Raw genomic sequence first — 13,302 nt, forward strand, 5'->3', positions numbered from 1 at the left:
TAGCCTGGTGGTGGGTATTGAGGAGGGCACATTCTGCATGGAGGACTGGGTGTTATGCACAAACAATGAATCATGGAACACTACATCTAAAACTAATGATGTAATGTATGGGGATTAACATAAGAATAAAAAAAAAAGAATTGCCGGTAATAATGAAAATTTGAAACACTTTAAAATAACCAGTAAGCATAGAAGATTCAATAAATGGTGATCTATCAGTGGCCATTTTCTGTGGCCATTAAAAAATTATGTTACTGAAAATATTGAAGGAAATGATTTTGTAGATTGCTGCTATCTGAAGAGAAAAAAGCAAGATAGTCTGATCCAAATTCTGTTAGCTATGGATGTATACACACACTCACATACATTAACACCAATCATAGATCAGTATTTTAAGAAACCTCAGTTCTAGGTAATGGGGTTTATGGGAGATTTTTATTTTCTTACGACTTTTTGAAAGTGTTTTTCCATATTTACCCAAGTGACTGTGTTATTTTTACAGTTCCCAGAAGAAACTGAAGGGTGAATGCTTTTCTGAGGAAGGGCAAAACTCCTGAACCTTTTCCATCAGGGGCCCTTTGGTTGGCTGTAGTGGGGAGGTTACTAGATTTCCAAGTCTGGCTGCAGATTTATAAACCCCACTGCTAATTTTTAGTTCCCCACCGTGATTGTCAGGCCCTGGGGATTGATTCAGACTAACTGGTTGCACGTGAGATTAATTAGTAAACCAGAAGTCTCTGTGTTAATTTATGAAGAAGAATATTCATGACTTGAAAACAAATATGGGTCCTTTATGTATTTACTGACCATCTTCCTTGTACCAGGCACTCTCTGAGTGGAGAGGTCTTTCAAGGTCCAAATACCAGCGTATAGTGTTGCCTGGTAAGAACAGAATCAAGCACTAGGTTCAGGATTTTTTTAAAGACCTGTATCTAGCCAACTGTGGCAACCTGAATGGTCTCGTCTCTGCTCAGGAGCTTTCTCTGCCTACGAAATCAAAACGAGTCACCGTGAATCAGGGTTCCCTCTCCTTCATGCTTAAAACACACGTTGTCACACTCATCTTCCCCAATTCATGTTTTTTGTCCTAGACTTCTCTCAGTTTATAGTTGTCATGACAACTAAGCTCCTGGCCCATTTTCCTAACAGGCTCCAGCATTGTGTTTCCTGATTTATTTCCCTCTGTGGATTAATTTAGAGGTTGCCCTCCTTCTAGGGGCTCCAGGGTGAGAGCTTACAGGGAGAAGTCAGGTAGGCTCCTTCCAGGCACTTGTAACATGAGCTCTCTGGGGAGACTTCCCTCTGGAGAGCTGACCTCACGAGCTCCCTGTGGACCTCTCCGTCTCAGAGGCCAGCCTTCTCTAACTTTGTCCCTAGATTTGGAGACCTTCCTTTGACCTCAGATTTTGATATCTATCTACTATTTGCAGATGGTTTTGAGACCTCTACCCCTAGACATTTTTACTCATAATGCAGACAGTAATGTGTTTTGATGTGCTTGTCTAGCCAGCTGATTATTAGAGATGCAATAACCAGGACCCAGATAGGAAGCCAGTTTAAATTATTTATAGAGATAGTTTACAATGGTCAGAGGACTTCTAATGGGAGGAAATGATCCTGTAAAATCAGTGGCAAATTTTAAGAGTAACATATTTTTATTGCAGAACATTCAACGGTACAGAAGTATTTAAAGTAAAAAGTGAACATCCTGCCTGTTTATCCAAGCCCATCTGCTCCCACAGTTGATGTTTCCTTCTAAACTAGTTTACAACACACACACCCCCACATATGGTTTTGTTTGTTTGTCTGTGGGATTGCATATTGTTGATGTTTTTAATAGGACTGTAGTATACATCCTTTTCTGAAACTTGCTCTATATTCACTTAACAATTTAACCCATACATCTAGACTATCAGGATTCAAATCCCAGCTTTTGCCACTCAGTGGCTGCCTCTCTGAACCTCAGTTTCTTTATCTGTAAAATGGGGATAACAATGGCACCTATTTCATGGGGTCGATGTGAGGAGTAAATAGCTTAGATCGCGGCCTGATGTATTCTACACACACTCAGTGAGTGGGAACTCGTAGTATCATCGCAGTCTTCTCAGTGGATATATAGCATTTCATTATATGGTAGACTGGGATTTTTTTTTAGTTTGACTCTTCGTCCTTGATAGCGCCTAGATTTCACTTGCCACAAGTAAGTCTTACCACAAGACACCTGCTATTGCACTAGGGCTTACAAAGGTAGTGCCCAGCTCTGGGCAAGACATCCACTCTGGTGAGTGAATTCCAGCTACAGCCAGCTCCAGGGCATGGGAATCTCAGGTGAGAGGTGGAAGATGGGGTCCGAGGTGAGGATAGAAGGTTTATGCATGTTTGTGTTCCCAGCAAATCGCCATCGCTCGGGAGGGCGACCTGCTGACCAAGGAGCGGTTGTGCTGTGGCCTGTCCATGTTTGAGGTCATCCTGACACGCATTCGTAGCTACCTGCAGGACCCCATCTGGCGGGGCCCACCACCCACCAATGGCGTCATGCACGTCGACGAGTGCGTGGAGTTCCACCGGCTCTGGAGTGCCATGCAGTTCGTCTACTGCATCCCCGTGGGGACCAACGAGTTCACAGCTGAGTGAGTACCCCCAGGGAAGGCTGGGTCACCGCCCCACTTGCATGTCTCCCCCCAACAAGAGTCTCCAGGCTACCAGGGCTCAACTAGAAAGAGGGCAGGGGTGGGCTGTCCAACAGCTGTTTCTGGAATACCTATGATGTGCGAGGTACTGGACAGACACCAATGCTGAGCAGAAGTAGATGGTTTCTGGCCTCATACAGCAAAGGCGGGAAGGGTGACAGGTACCTGAGAAGTGAGCTGAGTGGGTTATTGGAGTGTAAATCACACAGTAGAACTGAGCCTTGCACGTTGCCTGGGATTCAACTCTTAGAGGGGCGGGGGGCACATTCCAGGAAAGGCAACGAGTGGTTGGAGGCAGAGAGGGAGTGTGTGCATTGGGACTTAGGACCCCACAGGGCCTGGTCTTTCCAAGACTGGAAGCTGCTCCAATTGGGCAGACAGGAGGGAGCCCTGGGGAGGTTTTGGCATTGAGAACCCCAGCCTCCACCTCACCCCTCACAAAACTGCAGGGTTCGTAGAACAGGGTGAGGCCTCCTCAGTAGAGGGTCATGCCCTAACTTGTGCACATGAGCCTGGCTCGTGAGGCCTCTACTCCTGAAAACCAGGAAGCCTCCGAGAGGAACCCAGTCCTGTCGTCAGAGAAGACAGAAGCAGATTCCAGTTCTTCCTTCCCTCGCCCAGCTACACATTGAGACCAGAGTAGGGAAGAAGGCAGACAAGGTCTGCCCTGCAGGAGCCGAGAGCTCTTGAGAACAAGGCCAGAGAAGGCTTCCCTGAGGAAGTCGTGTTGGGACTGGGCTGGGATGTGCAAGCTGTTTTCAGAGCAGCTGCTGGGCCTGCACTTCTAGCCGGAGTGATGAGGAAGCCGGGAAGCTTGCCCACTGGGCTGCAGCTGCTGCTTGAGGATAAGAAAAACAGCAGAGAGATGACCCCACAGCCTCTGGATGTGCCCAGGATGTTGCTGGGTGCTGGCGGCTTGCGGCTGAGCTTCGCCAGACCCAGAGCCCCGGCAGCCCCCACGCGCCGGCTCCCCCACTCGCCGGCCCCCCCACTCGCCGGCCCCCCCCACTTGCTGGCCCCGTGCTCACGCGGGCCCCCACGCGCCAGCCACCACTCGCCGGCCCCCACACGCCGGCCGCAGAGGCCCCTCCACACACCACGCCCCATCCCCGCTTGTCCCCGCCCGTCCCCGCCCTCTGGGGCTACAGCCACCACCTGGTCTTCTGGTTTAAAATGGTCCTTCCCTTCACAAGCATTTGCCGGCTCCTTGAGGAGACCAAGTCTCATCCGAATTCTCATCAGCCGCAGAAGTCTCAAGGACTGGTTGAATTTTTTCCCTGCAAATTTATCTTCTTTCTCTTAACTCAGTGGCTGACAGGCTGACACCTCCTTGTGGCTAGAGGGACTTAAGCCATAGTCCCTGGAACAAATGAATGTACGCTCACCTCTTCCCTTGCACCCACTTTACAGATTAAGAGGACTGACCCAGGGACTGGCTTGCTCGCTCTCTGTACTCCTGGCCCAAGATGAGGGCTGTCCCCACCACCCTCCCCTGCCCCTCACTTCAGCTGCTTCCTCTCCCCACCCCCAGGCAATGTTTTGGTGACGGTCTGAACTGGGCCGGCTGCTCCATCATCGTCCTGCTGGGCCAGCAGCGTCGCTTCGACCTGTTTGACTTCTGTTACCACCTGCTGAAAGTCCAGAGGCAGGACGGGAAGGATGAGGTCATTAAGAATGTGGTAAGCAGCCAAGGGCTGGGGCCTGGGAAGTAGGGCCAGGCCTGACAAGCCGGCTTTCATCTGAAAAGGAGGGCGAGCTGCTTATGGAGGCCAAGTCTCCGCACCACGGGTAGGTACAAAGATGCTCAGCGGCCGGGGACCTTCTGGTCGGAAGCCATGAGTCACTTGCTCATAACCTGCTGGGATGAATCAGGTCACCCTGCAGGGCTGGGCCGAGCTCCAGACCTGAATTACCCCTTCCCCGTGCCGGTCAGACGGCCGATGCCGGCTCCTCGTGCACACACACTCTCACCGAACGTGGGAGTCACGCAGGCGCGGGGCTGGGAGGAGGCTGGTCGTGGCTATCGAAATTGGGCCGGGGGGACGGCGGGGAGGGGTGGCCAGAGAAGGCTTCCGGTGGAGGTAGCGCTTGGGCCGAGTCCAGAATGACCACCAGCCAATAACCAGGCGAAAAATGGGGTGCAGGGTGGGGAGGATGTTCCAGACAGAAGGAGCAGCTAGCTGTAGCAAAGGCACAGAGACCTGAAGGTGTGTGGCTACAACAAAGAGTGGGTCTCTAGGGCAGCTGAAAGGAGGAGGAAGCAGGAGCTACCCCATAAAGGGTTTTTTGTTTGTTTGTTCGTTTGTTTGTTTTGCCATTGTGGTGGAATATACGTAAAGGTAAAAGTTGCCATTTTAACCATCGTTAAGTGTACGGTGTGGTGGCATTAGGTACACTCCCACTGTCTTGCTGCCCTCACCACCCTCCACCTCCAGAACGTTCTCAGCTTCCAGAGGGAAACACTGTGCTCACTGGGGAGACAGAACTCCCCAGTCTCCCCTCCCCCAAGCCTCTGGTAACCACCCTTCCACGTTCTGTCTCTAGAGTTGACTAGCACCTCATGTAAGAGGAGTCCTACAGTATTTATCCTTTGATGACTGGCTTATTTCACTTAGCATAATGTGTTCAAGGCCACCATGTGGTAGCTTGTATCAGAATTGTCTTCCTTTTTAAGGCTGAATAATGTTCCATGGTATGTATATACCACATTATATTTACCCATTCTTCCTTCAGTGAACACTTGAGTTGCTTCCACTTTTTGGCTACTGTGAATATGCTGCTGGGATCATGCGTGTATAGATATTTGTTCAGGTCCCTGCTTTCATTTCTTTTGAGTAGCTACCTACAAGTGGAATTGCTGGATCATGTGCTAATTCTGTTTTTAATGTTTGAGGAACTGCCATACTCTTTTCATTTTACATTCCTGCCAGCAATGTGCAAGGGTTCCAGTTTTTCCACAGGCTTCCTAGCATTTGTTCTCTGGGGTTTTTGGTAATAGCCACCGTAATGGATGTGAAATGCTATCTCATTCTGGTTTTGAGTCCCATTTCACTAATGATTAGTGATGTTGAGCATCTTTTCACGTGCTGTTTGGCTATTTGTCTATCTTCTTTGGAGACATGTCTATTCAAGTCCTTTGTTCACTTTGTAATTGGATTGTTTTGTTGTTGTTGAGGTGTAGAAGTTCTTTATATATTCTGGATATTAATCCCTTACCTGATATTTGAGTTGTAGATATTTTCTCCCATCCCATGGGTTGCCTTTTCACTCTGTCGATAGTGTCTTTTGATGCAGACAAGTTTTTAATTTTGATGTGGTCCAATTTATGTTTTCTTTTATTGTGCTTTTGGTACCACATCTAAGAAATCATTGCCAAATTCAATGTCATGAAGATTTTCCTCTGTGATTTCTCCTAAGAGTTTTATAGTTTTAGATCCTATGTTTAGGTCTTTAAACAAACCATTTTAAAGTTTGTTTTTGTTTTTGTTGTTGTTTTGGGGGGCGGTTTTTGGTACATTATATAAGGTAAGGATCCAGCTTCATTCTTTTGCATGTGGATATCCATTTTCCCCAGGGTTGGAGTTAATGTCAAGCATGAAATCATCCAGAATACCTGGCTTGCTAAAATGTAACACAGAGGCCGCCGGGGGTGATGGAAGGTTTTGGAGAAGGGTGCGGGCCTTCGGAATGCCAAGGCCCTCGTGACCACTCTGCGGTGGGAGTGCCTCGGGGAGTTGTCTTCCCCCAAACTTTCTCAGCACAAACAGCCGCCCTGTGATCTAAGAGACGTATGCATTGTCCCCTAGGCTATGTTTAGCAGAACTCGTAGAACACGCCGATTAGCATATCGTATCTTTCCTGTAAACAGATCCTCCTAGTTCCAGTAAGACCCCTTGTCACACATCACGTGCTTGAGAGACAATGCTAAGGATATGATTATCCTGAAGGACCAATAAAAGCGGGAGCAAAGAAGGGCAAAGGTCTTCGTCTCTGAGCGTTGACCCCCTTGCCTTCTCCTCTCTTTCACAACAACGTTTGGAGTCATCTTTCATCCATCGGTACAGGGATTGTGGGCCATTCCCGGCATCCCAGCACCATTTATTGAGAACACCATCCTTTCTCCATTGAATGGTTTGGGCACCCTTGTTAAAAATCATTTGACCACATGTGGAAGAGTTTATTTCTGGGCTGTCAATTCCAGTGATCTATATAGGCCTGTCTTCATGCCAGTGCCATACTGTTTTGATTATTGTAGCCTGGTAGTAAATTTTGAAACTCACAAAGGGTTTTATGGCCAAGTTAACATTTGATTGCTAAGCTCTGGAAACCCATAGAAGGCCTGTAAGCAAGAGAGTGACATCATTGATGCATCGGGACCCCAGACCCCAACCTCACTGCATTTTCTTGCTCTTGCTTTTTATTTCTCTGTCCCCTCCTCCTGCCCCTAACCTGCACATCCCTGTCCTTCCACAGCCCCTGAAGAAGATGGCAGACAGAATTCGGAAGTACCAGATCTTGAACAATGAGGTTTTTGCCATCCTGAACAAGTACATGAAGTCCGTGGAGACGGACAGTTCCACTGTAGAGCATGTGCGTTGCTTCCAGCCACCCATCCACCAGTCCCTGGCCACCACCTGCTAGGTGGAAGGGCCTGCAGACCCTTGACCTGGATGAGAAGAAGAAGCAGGAGAGAGAAAGCCATGGCCAGCCTGCAACAGGGTCCGACTGGACAGCATATGGGATAAGCCTGGAAGCAAACAAGAACCTCCCCAAACACGTCTACACCTCCCGAGGGCTGGGCCTGTGCATGCTCTCCCATGACATCTCCATGGTGGTTTTTCCATAGCGTCAATGAAAAAAAAAAAAAAAAATGAAAAGAAACAGGGCAGTATGTGCTTTTTCTTTTCTTTTTTCCCCTCAGCCGTGCTAAGAGCCCTAGTTTCACCCCTTCTCCACCTCACAGCCACACCCCACATCCATGGTTGCCTCTCAAGACCTCCTCCCAGATGGTGACCTCCTACCCAGTGCCCACGTGCCACCCCAGGAGTGAAGTCTCAGAGAAAGAGACAAGAGCGTGGTGGTATCCCGAGATAACAGCCCAGCCTGACAGGCGTGTTTCCACTTCCTGGCTTCTTCACCTCCTCTGGCTCCCTCCCCCGCATTTTCCAGGCAGCATCTCCTCCTACTCTGGAGGCCGGGGATTCTACCACCCATAGTGCTTGTGGACAAGATGCTGAGAGCCAGGGGAAACAGAAGACAAGGTTCCTGGTACTGGCACCGTGATAGATGGTGTTGGCTCTGGCCTTCCCTGGACTCCCCAAAACCACACTCCCCTCTCAGGGCGCTCCTAGAGAGAAATCAGAAATGCATTCACAACCATGTCTCACTGACTGGAATTTGGGTAGAAAGATGGTCAGGCCTGCTGTGCGGAAGCAGTATTTATTGACATAGCCAGGAATTCCATAGCCCCGAAAGCTGTGGGACCATCTCAGCTTGATGATGATGTGGTTCCTTTATTCATTCAGCAAATACTGTGAGCAGCAAGGTGCACAGGGCCGAGGACAGTGGGAACACAGCACTGAACAAGTCAGGCACGTACTGCCCACACCAGTAGCCAGTGGCCAAATTAGGGACCACTTCTCTGCACAGACTCTCTCATCAAGGAAAACTCCCACGAGAAAGAAAATGTTAAGGGGTTATTTCAACAGAAGCCCAAAACATATTGGGGTCAGGGGGGTGAGGAATATAAATAGCACTTGTCAATGAGTTTTTAATACGTGGATACACTCCCAGAAAAGGAGTCCTGTTTTAGTGAATCGGGACTTTCATTGTCGTAGAAGCTGAAAGATTCTTAGGAAATTTATCTTTTGCTCTCAACATCCTCAGTGTTCCTTAACCTAGATTTTGAGTCATGGAGCATATCTCGCAGGGGCCTGTCTACCTGCATTTCTCCAACTGAACCAAAAGTCTTCTCAGAATCTCCCACCGAGCATGGGGAGACTGTTAAGAAGGATGGAAGCCTTTGGGAATGAATGTCTCATTAAAGAGCACCTCTTCTTCAAAGGGAACCTGTGACCCTGAGCTTGTAAGAAAATGTAAAGTGAGACATTTGGTATCTCTCCCCCAATCCAGGGAAGAAAAGAAAAGAGAGAAAATAGAAGCAACAACAATGATCCCCTCCCTCAGGGCGGATGAATGCAAATGGTTACCATTAATCAGATGGCCCGTTTTAATCCAATGGAAAGAGAAAAAACAATCCATAGCAAGAGGTTTGTGTGATACACTCTGCTCACCAGGGAGGAGAGAGGTGGGGCTCACCAAGTGTGGTCCAGAGGCCTCCATCAGGACGTCCTGAAGTTAGCCACATTTGGTGCAGATTTCTGGGCCCTCCCCCAAACCAGTTAAGTCTGCATCTCTGGGAGTCAGGTAGGGAAATCTGTACCTTCCACAAGCTCTCCGAGCTGTTCTGTTGCCCATGGAAATCTGAGGACCACTGAGAGGGTCTCTCCATCGCTAACCTGGGCTCTGAGCTCCCTCTGAGCCATGAAAGAAAATATTTGTAGGGTAGGAAAACAATTCAGGGTGGAAGCTGGCAGATCCTGTCTGGAGATGCCACTTCCTATTCTGATTTTTTGTTGTTGTTGTTTATTCCTCTTGATGACCATAGATGTGTCCCAAAGGCAGAAGGGAGAGGCTACACCACATGGTAGGACACGCCTTCCAAACCCACGTAAAAATCTCTAAGCTCCAGAGTCTTCTGAATCTTCGTCCTGTCTGAGGACAGTGGGTCTTTCAGATAGGTGACCAGCTATTAAGTCCTAGAGTTTATTCCAGATCCTTGCCCACTGCTTTTGTGGAGATTTGGATCATCCATTTGATGGGATTGCTATTTCAGCAAGCTGCCCCTCGGTCCTGCCTCTGTAACCCTGAATTTGACCCCTGGGTGGAATCCTATTATCTTCAAGAGATTTGACCCTGGTAAATTGAGGTCTTCACCTTAAGGAGAGACATTTCATTTCCCTAGCTCGCTGGCACATTTATTTATGAATACCAAACAGGTTTAATATTCTTTCCTCCCTGGTATTCCTGCCTCCTTTTGATTTGATTTTTTGTGTGTGTCTAAGAACCAGGAAAAAAAAAATCTTAGGTTTTAAAAAGTTTAAAAAAAAAATTCTGTTCCAGAAACTGTCAAATGTACCATATTTGTATTAAGAGTTGTTGGGGATTTTTGTACAATGAATTTACATTTATTTATGGTGACTTATATTTACGCTTGTGATCAAATAATGATGTTAAATTCTTAAATCATATTTGCTATGCAGCTGAAAATGATATTTTGCTTTGTATTTTGGGGTACCTGTGTTGAGTTGATAAACATTTCCATCTTCATTAAAACTGCTTCCAAACTAGCATCTTGGCCGTGATTCCTGGTCCTCCCCTGGGGCTCGTTGATCTGTGGAAGGCCGTGTGAACACTGATAACTAAGGAAACATCCTGAAGAGAATGGAAGGAGATAGGGTAGAGCAGGTCGGTGCATCCTAAACTAATGGCTTGTTGTGCTTTCTCGCTGGGGCATTACCTTTACCAATTGATTGACACTGGACGAGATTCAGGCAGTAGCTCTGAGTGATCCCTAGTCTCAGAGGGAGGATGGGAACCAGTATTTAATGAGGTCTGATGTACGCAGGCCCCAGGCTAAATCCCATTCCTCCCTTCTGTTGTATCAGCTGCAATCACTTTATATGTTATTTCCCACCTTCGAGAGAGAGGCTCTGTGGTGTATTTATTTTCACACAGTAAGCAATGATTCTGATCATCGATTTCACACAGTAAGCTCGCACATTGTAACGAACTGATCAGCCAGGCCAGACCCCGAAACTAGACTTAGGGCCACTGGACTTTTCAGGGCTTTGGGTGAGTAAGATGGAGCAGAGCCTGGTATCAGGAGGAGGCCCAGCATGGCGGCAGGGAAGTTTCCAGGCTGACGGTACCTCTCACCCTCATCAGAAAGAATGACACCAGAAGAACACGAGAAGGTTGTATTTAAAACAAGCACCAGGGCTTGGAGTCTCACATTTTACGCAGCGGCAAGTTTCCCAAAGACCATCCACAAAGATGAGTCCTAGGGCATTAGTGACTCCCCTTGGCTGTGGCCTTGGGCAGCCAGCCCTATCATCTCTCAGGGCCTTGGTTCCCTCTTCCTCAAGTGGGACAAAATAATCTGAGGTCCCTTCCAGCCCTACTACCCTGATCGTTGGTAATGTCCCAGTGGGGTACTTTGAGGGGCCTGACTACTTCACAGACTTGAAAGCTTTTCCAGCCATGTGTCACCACCTCCAAGGAGTCTTATCATTACAGGTTGTATATTTGAGCTGCTGTAGTTGGGGTGCAGTTGGTATTAGCCCTGAGAGATGCTCAGTGAAAAGAGGGTTCCGTGGTCACATGGATTTGGGGAATGCCTCCCTGCTCTTTCCCTTCTTGAAGATCTGTAGTGCTCTGAGTCCTGCAGCACTAACCAGCCTGGAATGGCACCCCATCACCTAGTGGCCATGACTTCGGAAACCCCTTTCTCTGCAGCACTACTGATCCTCTCATGGAACATGCTTTGAAAAATACTGGGCTGAGAACATAGAAATCCACGTTAGATGTATACAAACAACAACAACACAACTCCCAAGGGAGAAGGGCCACTGCCTCAAAGGCAGTCATAACACCTGGGCACAATCAGGGAAGCAGGGACCTGGCAAGGATTGAAGGGTTTCAGTTGAAAGAGGGAAGCATTTTCATGATGGGAGAGAATAGGGTAGCAGAGCATATTCATTTGCCAGGGCTGCCATTACAAAATACTGCAGACTGCATGGTCTAAACAGACTGCATGGTCTAAACAACAGAAATTTATTTTCTCACAGTTCTGGAAGCTAGAAATCCACGACCACGGTGATATCAGGGTTGGTTTCTTCTGAGCATCCCTCCTTGGCTTTTAGACGCTGTCTTCTCCCTGTGTCTTCACACGGTCTTCCCTCTGGCTGTGTCTGGGTCCTCATTTCCTCTTGTAGTAGAACACCAGGCATATTGCATTCGGACACATTCATACGACCTCATTTTACCTAATGTACCTTGTTAAAGGCTCTATTTCCAAATACAGCCCCATTCGGCGGTACGGTACTAAGTGTTAGGATTTTAACATCTGAAGTCTGGGGAGTGGGGGTGGGGGACACAATTCGGTCCATAACAGTGGAGAAGAGAAAGGCTAGATCTGAAAAAGCCTCTGTCTCTGGGGGCCCTGAACTTGTTTGAAGGCTGGGATACTGTTGCTTTGAGAAACACATCTTGAATACTCACTATTTGCAAGACTCTATATTAAAGATTAAAAATTGATCATAGCCACAGACCTAAAGGAACTCCTGGAGTTGTAGGAGGGATAAAAAAAAAATGCATATAGTGAATAAAAATGTGAAGGAGATAATATGGTGATTCTAATGACCCCTAGCAATTATTGGGCTTCCTCATGGCAGGCATCGGAAAAAGTGCTATAAACTCTTTGTTCACTTAAATGTCACAACTTGTAGGAAGTGGGTACTGTTATTTACCCCCATTTTACAGATATAGATACTGAGGCACAGATCTCAAAGAGGGTAAAGGAGCTAGAATTCAAAGTCCAGTAAGTCTGGATCCAGGTCCAATGTCTTAACCCCTAAGCATGTAACAGTATGCTTGCAGGCACCTCTATCCTAAGGGATCCCGAGAGACGGTCACACAAAGTGTTTCTCAAGATCAGAGGAAGGAGAGTATTCTTCCAGCTGAGGTAAGATAGAGTAAGGGCAATATCAGGGAGGACTTCATGGAAGAGGTTCCATTTCTGCCTCAACTTGAAAAAAAAATGAGCATCTGAATGCAAGGAGATGCAGGCACCAAGATACTGAAGAGAAAGAATCTTCCAACATCAAATATTGGCCAAGAAAGGGCCCTGACCAGCTTAAATCAGATTAAACATGCTCCTGCCCCTAGCCCTACACTTTACCAGGCCCTGAACATCACAGTCCTACAAAACAATGCATTTATTAGGTAGCATTATGCATCTGCATCCCTCGAAATCCGATGCTCAGTGTGGGCCCAGTGCAGCCTATAATCCTAAACATCTACCCTGTGACCAATGCTGTTCAGGCCCCCGTAGAACCTTCTCCCTTATTTCTTGCCCACGTCCTTGACTGCAGTGACCTCCAAATGTAATGAAAGTTTGTGCATTGTTCTGCCACTGATACCAGGGATGTGTCCTGCTTGGAAAGTGTGGAAGCTTGAGCTGTAGAGGCACATAGGTGAGGGAAGAGGGCAAGCCTATGAGAATGCCAACTTTAACCAAAAATCCAGGAGCATTTCTGTGTCCCATTATGCACACAGCTTGAATTTGTTACTAGGGAACATGGGTGGCAACTGTGCCTCTAATGAGGTCACCTTTTTTGAAACAAAAAAAAGATTATATACGACAGTGTATGGAACTGTTGTTCAAAGACAGAATGTTTGATGAAACACATATCAGATTTCACATTATAACCACTTTCAGACACTCAGTAGAACTGCTGACAAAATGCTGTTCAAGTTATTTGATTTAGTT

General features: G+C 47.3%; 1 protein-coding gene across 3 annotated transcripts in view; it reads left to right on the forward strand.

Moving 5' to 3' along the window:
* Positions 1-10,099, forward strand: part of CYFIP2 (cytoplasmic FMR1 interacting protein 2) — a 127,803-nt gene extending 117,704 nt beyond the window's left edge. For all 3 annotated transcript variants that reach the window (XM_081826247.1, XM_081826249.1, XM_081826248.1), the window contains 3 exons: positions 2,392-2,630; positions 4,222-4,369; positions 7,164-10,099. In XM_081826247.1, coding sequence (XP_081682373.1) covers positions 2,392-2,630; positions 4,222-4,369; positions 7,164-7,331 — 555 coding nt within the window. In that variant the 3' untranslated portion in view covers positions 7,332-10,099. The remainder of the gene's footprint in view (positions 1-2,391; positions 2,631-4,221; positions 4,370-7,163) is intronic.
* Positions 10,100-13,302: the final 3,203 nt, after the last annotated feature.

The sequence above is a fragment of the Leptonychotes weddellii genome, chromosome 7, assembly GCF_054177405.1.
Source record: "Leptonychotes weddellii isolate Sample4059 chromosome 7, ASM5417740v2, whole genome shotgun sequence".
Classification (NCBI taxonomy): domain Eukaryota; kingdom Metazoa; phylum Chordata; class Mammalia; order Carnivora; family Phocidae; genus Leptonychotes; species Leptonychotes weddellii.